Genomic DNA, 13,467 nt, shown 5'->3' on the forward strand with positions numbered 1-13,467 from the left:
CAGCACCGGTGTCGTCACGAACCCCCCTCGCACGTCTCCTTGCAAAGACCCCACGCGAGCCCAGCACCGAGGCTGGGGCACAGGCACGCGCGCAGAGCAGGACCAACCCTCTCCCAGCCCCGCCTGCGTGCCCTGAGCCCCCAGGCTGAGGACGCATGCGCAGACCGAGGCCCGGGAGCCGGGAAGGGCGCGGAGGGCGCCTGCGCAGCGAGGGGCGGGGCTTCCGGCCGGCGGAGGCGGGGCCTGCGCACGCGGTGGGCGGGACTTAGGCCGCGACCCTTTCCCGGACTGCGTCCGTGACCCCGAACCCGGCCGTGACCCCCTCTCCGGCGTCCTGTATGGCCCGGCACGTGTTTCTCACGGGGCCCCCAGGTAACCCCGCCTAGTCTCCGCCTCCCGGAGGCTGAGGGGTGCGCTTGGGGGCGTGTGGGGTTTTGGGGGTGCGCGTGGGGTGCGCATAGGGGCGTGTGAGGTGGTGGGAGTGCGCATGGGGCGCGTGGGGTGCGCATAGGGGCGTGTGGGGTGGTGGGGGTGCGCATGGGGCGCGTGGGGTGCGCATAGGGGCGTGTGGGGTGGTGGGGGTGCGCATGGGGCGCGTGGGGTGCGCATAGGGGCGTGTGGGGTGGTGAGGGTGTGAGCATGGGGCGCGGGGGGTGGTGAGGGTGCGCATGGGGCTCGTGGGGTGCGCATAGGGGCGTGTGGGGTGGTGGGGGTGTGCGCATAGGGGCGCGCGGGTGGGGGCTGCCGGCCTGCGAGCTGGCCATCTCCCTTCTCAGAGAGGGAACTTTCTGTGGATCCTGTGAGCGCCCCACGGGGGTCTCCTTGGCACTTAGCGTTTTTCCCAGGGTCAGCTGTCCCTCCGGGACCCACCTTGGAGGCTGTCTCTGGTCCCGGGAGCCCACTCTGCCTGCGCACAGGGCAGGTCTGACAGCCAGGGACTCAGTGGGGTTTTTTTCTTTCTTCCCTCAGGTGTTGGGAAAACAACTCTGATCCAGAAAGCCAGCGAGGTTTTAAAGTCCTCTGGGGTGCCCGTCGATGGGTTCTACACGCAAGAAGTCAGGCAAGGCGGGAGGAGGATAGGATTCGACGTGGTCACGTTGTCCGGCCTGCGGGGACCTTTGTCCAGAGTGGGGTACTGAGATTTCTTGTCCCGGGTGTTGCATTCTCCCTGGGCACAGGGTTGAGCCACAGTGCTCTCTTCTACCTTGAAGAATCTCAGGCCCTTGGAATTCTTAGAGCCGTGGTCGGCAAACGGCGGCTCGCGAGCCACATGCGGCTCTTTGGCCCCTTGAGTGTGGCTCTTCCACAAAATACCACGGCCTGGGCGAGTCTATGTTGAAGAAGTGGCGTTAGAAGAAGTTTAAGTTTAAAAAATTCGGCTCTCCAAAGAAATTTCAATCATTGGACTGTTGATATTTGGCTCTGTTGACTAATGAGTTTGCCGACCACTGTCTTAGGGGAAGAAAACAGGTTGAAGTCGTCACCTGAAAAACAGTATAAAAATACCGCGTTTCCCTCAGAGCTTATTCCACGGGCTGGTAAGCCCTTCTCACGTGTGATCCTAGTCCCGTTGGTTTCTCACGATGCTTTCCAGGGCTGGTCGGGGCAGCAGCTCCCCGGAGCGTGGGGTTGGTCCCACCAGGCCCGTGGCTGATGGTGGGCACACTTAGTGGTAGCCCTGCTCTCAGCTCTCCACACTTCTGCTGTTTGTTTGTTTTGAGAGAGAGAGAGAGAGAGAGAGAGAAACATCGATCGGTTGCCTCCTGTACGCACCCTGACCAGGGATCAAACCTGAAACCTAGGTGTGTGCCCTGACCAGGAATTGAACCCCCAACCTTCTGATGGACGGGACGATGCTCCCATCCCTGAGCCACCTGGCCAGGGCTGTGGGTGGGTTTAAGGATGACATAGCCTCGGTGGAAGGTCAGAGGTCAGTGGGGTAGCCCACCACCAGACACCCGTGCAGGGGCCTTTCAGCAGGGCTCCCTGTCTCCCCAGGGCAGGGCCTCCGCCTGGAACACGGGAGTGCCGGGTCGGGCAGTACGTGGTGGACCTGACCTCCTTCGAGCAGCTGGCGCTTCCGGTCTTGAACGTGAGTGTGGGTTCTGCTCCTGGAGCCCGTCTGTTGCGGTGCATTGTGGGAACTGCTGGCCCTGGACTGCAGGGGCTTTGTGCACAAAAAGAGGCCCGTTTAGCATTTTATAGTTTAAAAGTCTTCAAGCGATCGAGCCTTCCTAAGGATCCGCCACGTGATTTGCTGTCGCTCTGAAGTACAAGTGAATTCCTTGTCATTAAATTCAGCCCTGGTCCTGCGTGGGCGGGGGCTACACAAGGATGGGAATCCCAGGAGCTGGGGGTCATTGGGACTCCTGACCCCACACCTGTTCCTAGTGAGTTTTTTTAAAATATAGTTTTATTTCAGAGAGGAAGAGAGAGGGAGAGAGAGATAGAGACATCAATGATGAGAGAGAATCATGGATCGGCTGCCTCCTGCACACCCAACACTGGGGATCAAGCCCGAAACCCAGGCATGTGCCCTGACCGGGAATCGAACCGTGACCTGGTTCATAGGTCGATGCTCAACCACCGAGCCACGTCGGCCGGACCCTCATGGGGTTCTCAAGGACATGGAGTAAAGTCATCGGAAAGGGGATCCAGGATTTAAAGGGCAACACCCCGCTCACTTCTTTCTTTTAACCAAGACGCCTTTTTCTCTTAATTTTTCCGTCTTTCCACCGACCCTCGTGTTGCAGATTATGAAACACACAGCCCTCTGCCTGCAGCACCTGCCCCCCCCCCCCCCCCCCCCCCCGGCAGACAGGGAGTCTCGTGCCACTCAAAATCGCAAAAGAAGAGGCAGGATTATTAAGAAGGGCTGAGACCGGTCTCATTGCTCTGAGCCTCAGGCCCTGGGCCCTGCCTGCTTCCTGGGTGTTTTTAAACACACAGCGTGGCTGCTCCTGGACTGTCCTGGGGGAGGACAAATTGCCCCGAGAACCAGGCTGGTCAGGAGTTGGGTTTTCTGGGCGGGACGGTCTCCAGGGCAGAGGAATTTTCAGCGACCTGCCCCGCGTGGACTGGGAGGTGCGCTGTCTTCCAGGGCGTCGCTGACTCCCTGGTGTGACGTCGCTGAGTGACTGGGGAGGGGCCCTGCTGAATGGGCCTTCGGTCCCGGTGACCGTCCGTCCTCCCAGGCAGGTGGCGGCAGCAGCCCGGGGCCGAGAGTGTGCGTCATCGACGAGGTGGGGAAGATGGAGCTCTTCAGCCAGCCCTTCGTGCAGGCTGTGCGGCAGACCCTGGCCGCCCCGGGGACCGTGGTCCTGGGCACCATCCCGGTCCCTAAAGGGAAACCGCTGGCCTTCGTGGAGGAAATCCGGAGCCGGGCGGACGTGCAGGTGTTCAGCGTGAGTACAGGCGCCTCCGTGGCCGCAGGCGGAGTGAGTGGGTGACCTGAAACCGCGGGGGCAATCAGTAGACCTTGGCTTTGAAATGGCCCTCCTTTTAGCTCTAGGACGGAGTGTGGGTGAGTCTCCCTTTCGAGGAATTGACCTCCACTCCCTGTGCAGACTGACCTCAGGGAGGCCTCCGGGCTGGGTCTCAGACGGGGCAGCCTGGATGCTGAGGAGCCCGTACCTCGCACCTGGCTCACACCTCACACCTGGCTCTCATCCTTGGGTTCCTGGGTCCTACTTCATAGCATACCTCACCCCTCCCGGCCTTGTGGGCTCTTCTAGAACCAGCATGTCAAACTCAAAGGCTAACACAGGCCAAATAAAGGCATGTGGCCCGTGGGCCGTGAGTTTGACATGCTCGTTCTAGACCATGGACTGCGGGAGGCATGAAGGGAGGAAAGGGACTCTGAGCCCCTCCTGCTTCCTCCCGCAGGTCACCAAGGAAAACAGGAACCACCTCTTGCCGGATATTGTGAGGTGCGTGCAGAGCGGCGGGAAATGAGCGATGGGCTCGCCCGCCCGCCCGCCCGCCCAGCAGCCCTGCCCGCGGGCTCTGGGCGCTGAGCCCCTGTGGGCTTCTGCAGGGAAAGCCTGCAGCTGTTTCCCATTAAGGGGTCAGAGGGCAAGGGGGCCTGAACGCCGGCCCGCGCAGGACTGGTCACGGCCGTGCGTATCACGCGGGCTGTTTATTCCCTCTGCAGTCGTGCGTCTGATTGGGGTGAATTCCGAGATGAGGACGGTTCCCGCACCAGATGGGATCCCATGTGAGGCTGGTGAATGTGGGGGGGGGGGAGGGGGGTGCTGCCTCAGCCATTCTGCACTTCACGGACGTGAAACCCAGGTGCGCCTGCATCTCGTGCCGCCTGAAGGGAGGAGTTATTTGGTTTCTAAAAAGGATTATTTTGAAAGAAGAGCATTTCAGCCCTCCCCCCACCATTGTTTACTGTTTCCCTGTTTGCTTATCACTTTATGAAATAAAAAGGAGCGAGCGCCATGGCTGCAGACACGGGGTCCTTGTGTGGAGGGATGCACAGCGTGGGGCGGGCACCTTGGTGCTCAGGAGGTGTGGGCGGGGTCAGGGGTCAGACCAGGGCTCCACTTCGGCCAGGTCTTTAAACCTTTCTGTGCCTCGTTTCCCGTCCTGAAAACGGGGAAATGGGTCGTCACAGGGCGGCTGTGGCCACCGTGGAAGGGACCCCCATTAGCCGCCGCTTGGTCCCCGGGGAGCCCAGGGCCGGGCTGGGCTGTCGGATGGCGGTGGAGAGTGAGGGACAGCCCGCAGCCGGCATGGAGGAGACGCTGATCCCCGGAATCGGAGGGTAACTGCCCTGGAGTGGTCGGTGCCCTGGTGTGATTCAGTTCCGTGTGTTTAGGTGATTGCTGGTGAAGATCTAGGAATTTTGGGGATTTTTTTTTTTTTTTTTAGCAATTAGCATTAGCTACGAACCTAGCCGGCGTCCATGCTGGGTGTGCAGTGAGAAAATGTGTACGAATGTTTTCACTTTAAGTGTTTCTAAGTATTGCTCTTCCGAAGGGAGGTTCCCCGGGTGAGTGATGGGTCCCTCAGGGTGTGGGACCCGCCCCTCCAGCGGCAGGAAGCGGCCTGCAGCTCGGCCCGGGGGCACCGGGGGCACCGGGTGGGAGAGTCCCAGGATCGGCCCAAAGGCTCCTCCCAGGAAAGGACTCATTTTAAGAAATGACAACAGTTTCGGCAGAAGGAAAAGAACTGGAAACAGCAGTCACTATAAACCCTTTAATTCCCAAAAATAGGTGTGTGCAGGTGGCCCGGGACCCGGGGCGGAGGGGGGCGGGGGGGACTCCTTGGCCTGGGGGGAAGCGTGCGTCCTGTGAGGACCAGGCCGGCTGCCTTTGGGACGCCGCTCTGGCGTGTGGGGCACCGCGTCCCTCCCCGACGGTGTCCGTCCGCCCGGACTGCACGTCCAGCTCCCGCGGGGATGTGGCTGTCACACGGTGCCGTGGACATGGCTGCATGCATGTCACCGGTTCACACGCACCTAACATCGGCATGGACACTACAGAGCAGTGAGAGTGTGCGTGGACGTGACCTCCGCGCCTGGGCCCGTGGCTGGCGAGGTGCGGTGGCCGCTAGTCGCTCTTTCTTGGAGGCGGGCGTGTGTGAAAGGTCAGCTGGTCGGCATGCGGGTGTCGGGTTCCCGTCGGGCGGAGAGGGGTGGGTGGGCTCTGCCCTGGCTGTTGGAAGACGGCACGTGGCTTTTGTTTGCATCCAAATTCTGGAGTTTTGGGCCTCGTTCCCGCTGTGGGGCAGCGGGCGGGAGGCCCGGCCCACTGGTTTTGTCCATCGTGCAAGAGACTGTTCTAGAACCTGAGATCAAGTTAATGTCCACACCAGCTCTCACTCGTCCACGGGGGCTCATGTGGGTGAGTGTTGGCTTCCTTTAGTTTTGGGGCAGCAGCAGGGAGAGAAAGGAAGGCGGAGCCGTGGGGGACTCGGTCTCTCCCACTGCGGGGCCCCTCCTGGCCCTACTGCTCGTCCGAGGCGCTGTGCTGGGAGGCCGTGTCGTCCAGGCCCATGTCCTCCTGGCTGGCCCTCCGGCAGACCACGCCGAGGCCCGCGGCCAGGCGCCCGCGAGGCTGCCCCTGCTCGGCGGCCTCGGTGGGGTCACACGGCTCGGAGAAGTGCTTCCGGGGAGAAAAGAGAAGCGGGTGGCTCAGCTAACAGGCACGGCCACTGCCATGCCCGCGCGATGCTGCCCGCCCCAACCTGCTGGCCGCCAGCGGCAGGGGGTGACAGGTGCCCGCGTCCGTCCCCAAGGGGAGGAAGGGGGCCTCATCCACCTCCAGTCACTGCCCCGGCCGTGAAGGAGCTGGGAGCTACAGTCTGACACGGATGTGCGTGCCCCATGTCTCCCGTGTGCCCCCTGCCCCGGACAGGAGCGCGCGGCTGGGTGCCGGGCACGCGTCTCCGCAGCTGGCCGGAACCCTGCCTGAGCGACAGTCCCTTGGGGGAGTCCTCGGACCTCTCTCTATAGTGTGCGCGGCCGCTCGGCTCTGAGCCGACCTCTCACGGGAGTCAGTGGCGATGGGACCCAGGGCTGACGTGTGCCTGCCTGTCCCCTGCCCTGTCCCTCAGGCAGGGAGTGGTTTGAAGACAACGAGGTGGCCCCTGCTCCCACTGCCGGATGCGGGGGGACATCCCACGTCCACGCAGGCTCAGGGGGACTGAGCTGTGATACCCGCAGGCCGTGTGCTCACGTTTGTCAGCCTCAGCGCGGCACACGCCTCCTGTCTGACCTGTCCCTGTCACTGCGGGGGGAGAAGGGGGTCTGGGGCAGCGGGACGGGCCACCAGCCAGGATCCCCGCCCACCCCGGCCCCCTGGGCGCCCCTTACCCTGACGGCCTGGCCGGCCGCCCTGGCCGAGGGGCCGAGCGCCAGGTTGACGCTGCTGGAGGACTGCGTGTCGCTGGTGGTGCCCCCCTCGGCGGCCGAGAGCCCCGAGATGACGAGGGCGCTGGAGAAGCTCCTCTTGCCGAAGAGGAAGCTGAGGGTGGAGCTGCTGGAGGAGCCCAGGCTGGATCGGACCAGCGCCTCCGCCCGCTCGCGCACGCCCAGGGGGCCGGTGGTGGCGGGCGGCGGCTGCGAGTGCAGGGACGCGGCCGAGGCGCGCAGGGAGAGCCGGCTGCCCTCGAGCCGGGGGGCCAGGCCGTGGGCCGACGAGGACGTGGGGAGGAAGGCCTGGCGGCTCTCCAGGATCGGGCCCGACGCGCTCAGGAAGGGCGGCCGTGGGCTCCGCGCCCCGGGGGCCTGGACAGACTGGCTCCTGCCCTTCCTCCGGCCTTCGAAGGAGAGCGGCGCGGGTCGGCACGCGGGTGGGCACCGCGTCAGCGCCCGCGCAGGGCGGTGGGCGCCCTGCTCTGCCTGGGCCCCTCGGAGGTCTCCCTGAGAGCCGCGGGCTGACCCAGGACGCCCGCAGCCCCACGGCTGGCGGGAGGCATGGGTGGGGGCCGCAGCCAGGGGGAGGGACCCGCCCCGTCTGCCAGGACTTTCCTGGATTTGGCACCAAAGTCGCCCGTTCCTGGGAGTCCTGGTCCGACACGCCAGCAGCGTCCCTCACCCTCGGTCACTAACCCCGTTTTGTTCCTGTGCCAGGGCCTGGGCGCCTGTGCCTCCCACACGCAGTGACAGAACCATGAAAGGGCCCCCCCCCCCCCCGGAGCTGCCTGGCCCCAGGCCTGGGGTTACCCTCGCTCGGGGGGCGTGGCCGCCTGGCGTGGGGTCTCACGGGGCCCGGCCCCTCTGCAGAGTCCCTGCCGACTAGTTGGACAATCTCCTCTCGCGGAGGGAGCGGAGGGAGGAAGGGGGCCTGCGAGTGAGGACGGGACAGCGGTGTCCGTCTGTCCACAGCCGGGCAGGGCCAGGCAGCTGCCGTGGTTCATGCCGCGCGGGCTGTGCCCCGCAGGCTCGGCCGTCACGGCAGGTCCGTGCCGCTGCCGCTGAGGGAGGACCACCCGGTGCCCAGCGCATTCCAGAGACAGACATTCCGAGCCTCTCTCAGCAACACGGGCCCTGGGGGGGTCCCGGGGCCCCCCAGCCTCTCGCAGCAACCCGGAGTCCCGCTGCACCCACCTGTGTTCCGTGTCCCTTCCCGGGGTGACCAGTGGTGGGTCCCCTCTTTTCCGGGCTGCTCCGTGCCGCCCTCCTGGCTGCCCCCACTCGGGGCGCTGCTGCCGCCTGCAGGCGGGGCCCCCCCTCCATCCCCGTCCTCAATGTTGCCGCCTGCACGCTGCTCAGCATGGCAGTCCTTGCGCATCCTGTGATGGAGAGACGCTGCCGGGGTTCTTTCTCCCCAGGACAGTCTGACATCCCCAACGCCCCCCACCACATCCACGCCAGGAGCAGCCGCACGCCTGGGCGGCAGGCTGAGAGGGCTCTGGTCCCCAGATCTCAGTCTAATGAAGGAAACCCCCTGCACCCGGACCCGGGAGCTCCGGCCTCAACCTTCCACAGAACCTCAGCTCTGAGCCGGAGAAGGACATGGGCCCCGTTCAGACAGAACTTCCTAGAATTCACTCCAGCTAACCAGGGACCGCCCGGCTGGCGTGGCTCAGTGGTCGAGTGTTGACCTATGAACCAGGAGGTCATGGTCATATTCCAGGTCAGGGCACATGCCCTGGGTTGCGGGCTCAGTCCCCAGTAGGGGGCGTGCAGGAGGCAGCTAATTGGTGATCCTCTCATCGTTGATGTTTCTGTCTCCCACTCCCTCCTTCTCTGAAATCAATAAAAATAGAGGAAAAAATAAAAAACAACAACCAGGGGAGGAGACTGACTGACAGGTGAGTGCTGGGGGGCCCCGGCCTGGTGCCTGTGGCAGGCGGGGGTCCTAAGGACCCCGAACCTCTGCAGCTGCGAGCGCTCACGCAGGCGCTCAGCGTGGGGCCGCGGGAGGAAACGGACGCCCATCTGGCTGAGCTGCTCCCCGACCGGCCCTGCGATTGCCGATTGCGACGCGTGATCTGTAGGTGGCACGTGGGGATGGTGGCCGTAACCACATGAGAACGTGGCCGTGGCCGGGAAATTCCAGCTGGAAGCCGAGCTCTCGTGCCGGCCCCCTCTCCGGCGTCCCGGTGACGGTGTGGGGCCGGGACCCACCTGAGCCACTTGGTCCGGAACCAGGCCCTGATGCCGTCCAGCGTGACGGGGCCGCACCAGAGGCCCCTCAGCTGCCGGTGGGTGCCCAGGTAGGAGGTGGTCAGCGGGGAGACGTACATGGGGTAGCCCAGGGGCTGGTCGCAGGAGGAGCAGATGAGGTTGCGCAGCACCTGCCGGTTGTTCTGGATGCTGCCGCGCTCCGGGTTGCGGTTGCGCAGGAAGATGAGCTCCTGCTGCTGCCCGGCCCACAGGCCCCGCACGCACTCCTTGTTCACCTGCGGGCGGGCGGGAGGAGGGAGAGCAGGTGGGGGGGGGGCGCTCCGCCCTGGACCCACCTGCAGCCAGAGCAGGGCACCGGTTTGATGCCCATGATGCACCGCTTTGGCCAGAGCTGTCTGTGCCCGGGCACCGTGGCAGGCCTGCCCGGGGGAGCGATGCCACGCGGGGCAAACGCGGAGCAAAGGAGAGGAGGTGAGTGTGTGTTTCGGCCAGTGGCCAGTGGTTGGAAGCTCATGGAAGAGCCCTTGAGAAGGAAGTTCTCGTGCCCAGGAGTAGTTCGGAGAGAAAGATCTGGGATTTTAGAGGATTAGAAAGTCCCCCCCCGCCCCCTCACCCCGGTCTTAGAGCAGTGGTCGGCAAACTCATTAGTCAACAGAGCCAAATATCAACAGTAGGACTGAAATTTTTTTGGAGAGCCACATTTTTTAAACTTAAACTTCTTCTAACGCCACTTCTTCAAAATAGACTCGTCCAGGCCGTGGTATTTTGTGGAAGAGCCACACTCAAGGGGCCAAAGAGCCGCATGTGGCTCGCGAGCTGCAGTTTGCCGACCACAGTCTTAGAGGAAGAGGGGGTGGGGGAGAGAGAAGCATCCATGATGAGAGAGAATCATGGATCGGCTGCCTCCTGCACGCCCCCCCACTGGGGATCGAGCCCACAACCCGGGCATGTGCCCTGACCGGAAATCGAACCCTGACCTCCTGGTTCATAGGTGATGCTCAACCACTGAGCCACGCCGGCCCGGCTTTAAAAACAAGTAGATGCGCCTCTACCAGGACTTGCCGAAGCCCTCGCCTGCGCACTGGTCATGGGAGGCGGGAGCGGCTGCTCTGAGACTGCGTCCCTGAACAGACGTCCGTGCCAGCCCCCTCCTGCGGCTCACCCCCCGGGCCCGGCAGCCGGGACCCTGCTCGGTACCTTGATCACCTTGAAGCTGAGGAAGCTCCGGTGCAGCATGATGACCTTGTACTCGTCGGCGCCCTCGTCCACCACGTGCCGCAGGGTGAGCAGCTCCGCCCTGTTGGCGAGCACCGCGCCCCGCCAGGCCGGGTCGCCCTCGTGGCAGATGACCACCGTCTGCTCGAAGGACCGGATGGCCTCGAAGAGGACCGCGGGGTCCTCGTACTCGTCGGGGCAGGTGAACTGGTCCTGCGGGGAGGACGGGGCCGAGGCTGGGGGACGCGGCCAGGACCCGCGCGGCTGGTCCACTCCCAGGCCTCACCCCTGCTCTTTGGACCCTGAGCTGGACAGAGGCCGCCTCGTCCCACCGTCCCGACCGCTGGACCTGCCGGGGAAGAGCTGCGTGCTCACGTTCCGGGACTTCCCAGGATCGTGGGGCCACCTCTGGTTGGTCCTCTTCTCTAGCCAGCTCCCCATTCCCCTATCCTCGTCAGCATCCCCACCCTAACCGCTCTGCAGGGCAGCCTGCGCTGGCCCGGTCAGGAGCCTGCGGGCTGCCTCGGTGCTCCGTCCCCGAGTCACACACCCCCTCGTGAATGTCGCCCCAAGAACGGGGACCGCGTGCTCAGAGCTGAACTCCTCTCGTGCAGCTTCGGGCTGGTCCTTCTAAAGGAGGTGCTGACCTGGTGGAGCTTGAGGGCCATCCTGATGGCCGGGGCCACCACCTTCTGCAGCAGGTCCATGTCGGCGAACACCCACTCGTCCCGGGCGGCGACCCTGAAGTCGCCCTTGAAGAGGGCGTGGAGGCCGTGCAGGAAGGAGTCCAGGCTGCAAGACAGGATTTCTCAAGGCGTGTCCGTCAGAGCTGCGTCACGGTCAAGGCAGAATGTGTCCCTGCGCACGAGGCAGAGCTGCCCCTACGCTGGGCTGCCGAGCAAGGCTAGCCTGGGAGTCAGCGTTCCATCACCTGGTATTTTTTCCAAAGATTTTCTCAATGGTTTTGAGAGTGAGAGGAAGGGAGGGAGGGAGTGAGAGAAACCTCAATGTGAGAGAAACATCCATCGCCTGCCTCCTGCAGGCCCCACGCGGGGGAATACAGCCTGCACCCCGGGCCTCTGCCCTGACCAGGAAACCAACCAGCCACCTTTCCGTGCACAGGACGCCGCTCAGCCACCTGAGCCGCACCGGCCGGGGCAATCATCTGTCATTCTTTAACATTAATACACACCCCATGAGCCGTTCATGCTTTCCACATAACTATATTAAATAACACATAAACGAACTGAATCCATCGCTACAGAAAAAATAACGTATCATGACCATGTACAGCTTATCTTAGGATTGTAAGGACGTGGGAAATGATTGCACATTTCATTCATAGATTTAAGGAGGAGAAGATCACCGGGACCTGTGCCCCAGATTTTGAAAGACTTCACATTCTTCCCTGATAATATCATAACATGAGAATAGCTCCTAAAAACCGGCATCTCACAAAAAACGGGAAGAGCAAAGAAGTGGGCAGGCAATTCACAGAGAAAACGGGATGGACCAATAAACATGGAGAAAGACCCTCCAGCCCTCACTAGTAATGCTGGAAATACAAAGGGAGAAAGATGGAGACGCGGGATCTTACCCACGTGACTAGGAAATGAGATGGCTGATATGCCCGGGGTCGGTGCGGCTGTGACACAGCACCCTTGGAGAGCGTCCCAACTGGGGCAGCCTTTTTGGGGACCACTTTTGCTGGATCTCTTAACACGACGCTTGGAAATCGTTTGAGCTCCGGAATCAATTCTTTGCAAGCCCACCCATGCGTTGAACTCTAGCATATGAAATGCAGGGCACAGCTGTTGGGTTGAAGCAGAGGTGGGGGATCGGGGGGGGGGGGCGGGCTCCAGCCTCCCTCACACGGTGGGCCTCCCACCCCCATGATCTACCCAAGAAGTCAGAACCTCAGGGATCCGAACACTGGCCTGGGGCAAAGTGGACAGCCAGTTACCTCCTGCAAGTCACCCCTGCACTGAGAATGCGGGGCAGGGCTTACAGGGGTGGGACCCCACCCCCGGAAAGCGAGCCTCCCCCCAGACCACTGCATGGCTCCCAGATTGATCTCATCGCCGCGTTCGGAACGAGCGGGGCTGTCACAGAGTATTAGGAGCTGTTTGAAACCCCGGAAATCCCATCCAAACAAGGCTTGGAAAGCAGCTGGAACGCACGGTGCTTAATCAGGGAAAATAAATAAAGCCGGGCAAGCAAGAAACACCTGGTCGGGGACCTCGGAGGAAGCCACGCAAAGAGCCGGCTCGAGGAACCTTGGGAAATCGCTTAGCTCAGCCTGCAGGAGCGAAACCTCTGCGGCCTTTTGTTTGCAATCTGTACAGGAAATCTGAAATTTCTAGAAACCTTCGAATGGAGCGAGGTGCAGATCACGGCCGGGACGCTGTGACTCCAGCCGTGACCCCTGTGAATGAATACAAGGTCAAGGGCTCCGCTGTGAGGCAGGGATCAGACCTGAGTGACAGGGCGAGAGGCTGAAAGGGTCAGGGGAGCGTCACTCTGCTTTTGTTCTTGAAGAAGAGAAACTTTGGCTGTTTTCACGCAGAGAGAGCAGGGCCTCTCATTTCGCCAGGCAGAGCAGGGTGCAGACAGGAGGAAAGGAACATTGATTGAGCAGGGACCTTGGCGGCTTTCACATGCATGATCCCCTCTCATCTGCCCAGGAAACCTGCACAGACCCTGCAACACAGTCGCCCAGGGTTCCGGGGTCTGGGCTGTTCCCCGTTAATGCCGTGTCCAAACCTAACGCTCGAAGGGATCCCTGGTTGGTCTGTCGCCCGCCCTACAGGGTTGCTATGGAGGGACTGTCTGAAAGACGAGCGAGCAGCCCACGTGTAAAGTAAAGTGACTGGAAAGGCTGTCAAAGCTAAGCAATGCCGGGGCCTGTGCAGCCCCCTGCTCCCCGCGTACCTGAGCGCCATGCTGTGCGCGGCCGTGCCCAGCGCTCTCCTCCCCAGGATGCAGAGGGCGAAGGCCAGGGTCACCAGCGGGGAGTCCTCGTCGCTGTCCAGGGTCTGCGAGGCCTGAAAGAGCAGGGGATGTTACTTCCCTGTCACCGCTGCCTGCGAGTGCCACAGCGTCACCCCGGGGAGGACCGGGGCACAGGAGGTCCGCGCAGCCTCCCCCGTGAGGGGCTCTGGGCCCTGCTT

At 62.8% G+C, this 13,467-nt stretch overlaps 2 protein-coding genes across 8 annotated transcripts in view; one reads left to right on the forward strand and one right to left on the reverse strand.

The window, feature by feature from the left end:
- The first annotated feature begins 249 nt into the window (after positions 1 to 249).
- On the forward strand, positions 250 to 4,437 carry NTPCR (nucleoside-triphosphatase, cancer-related). 7 transcript variants are annotated; one of them, XM_054712950.1, is made up of 6 exons: positions 250 to 372; positions 970 to 1,132; positions 1,999 to 2,092; positions 3,195 to 3,404; positions 3,886 to 3,929; positions 4,154 to 4,437. In XM_054712950.1, exons 1-6 carry the CDS (start codon positions 339 to 341, stop codon positions 4,218 to 4,220), a joined length of 612 nt encoding a protein of 203 aa, XP_054568925.1. In that variant the 5' UTR covers positions 250 to 338; the 3' UTR covers positions 4,221 to 4,437. The 7 variants fall into 7 exon arrangements, with proteins under 7 accessions (XP_054568925.1, XP_054568929.1, XP_054568928.1 ...); XM_054712954.1 differs by having other exon boundaries at positions 970 to 1,060; XM_054712953.1 differs by having other exon boundaries at positions 3,199 to 3,404; positions 4,154 to 4,214.
- An 872-nt stretch (positions 4,438 to 5,309) lies between these two features.
- PCNX2 (pecanex 2) overlaps positions 5,310 to 13,467 on the reverse strand; it is a 57,623-nt gene continuing 49,465 nt past the window's right edge. The window contains exons 28-34 of the mRNA XM_054712957.1: positions 13,229 to 13,341; positions 10,945 to 11,089; positions 10,280 to 10,510; positions 9,083 to 9,357; positions 8,060 to 8,244; positions 6,824 to 7,269; positions 5,310 to 6,113 (exon numbers count right to left, since the gene is read on the reverse strand). Of these exons, the coding sequence (XP_054568932.1) occupies positions 5,955 to 6,113; positions 6,824 to 7,269; positions 8,060 to 8,244; positions 9,083 to 9,357; positions 10,280 to 10,510; positions 10,945 to 11,089; positions 13,229 to 13,341 (1,554 nt within the window). The 3' untranslated portion in view covers positions 5,310 to 5,954. The remainder of the gene's footprint in view (positions 6,114 to 6,823; positions 7,270 to 8,059; positions 8,245 to 9,082; positions 9,358 to 10,279; positions 10,511 to 10,944; positions 11,090 to 13,228; positions 13,342 to 13,467) is intronic.

The sequence above is a fragment of the Eptesicus fuscus genome, chromosome 24 (assembly GCF_027574615.1).
Source record: "Eptesicus fuscus isolate TK198812 chromosome 24, DD_ASM_mEF_20220401, whole genome shotgun sequence".
Classification (NCBI taxonomy): domain Eukaryota; kingdom Metazoa; phylum Chordata; class Mammalia; order Chiroptera; family Vespertilionidae; genus Eptesicus; species Eptesicus fuscus.

Coding starts and splice junctions, on each gene's coding strand:
- NTPCR (XM_054712950.1), top strand. CDS start 339: ATGGCCCGGCACGTGTTTCTCACGGGGCCCCCAG. Junction 1,133..1,998: donor GGACCTTTGTCCAGAGTGGG/GTACTGAGATTT, acceptor CTGTCTCCCCAG/GGCAGGGCCTCCGCCTGGAA. Junction 3,930..4,153: donor CTCTTGCCGGATATTGTGAG/GTGCGTGCAGAG, acceptor TTCCCTCTGCAG/TCGTGCGTCTGATTGGGGTG.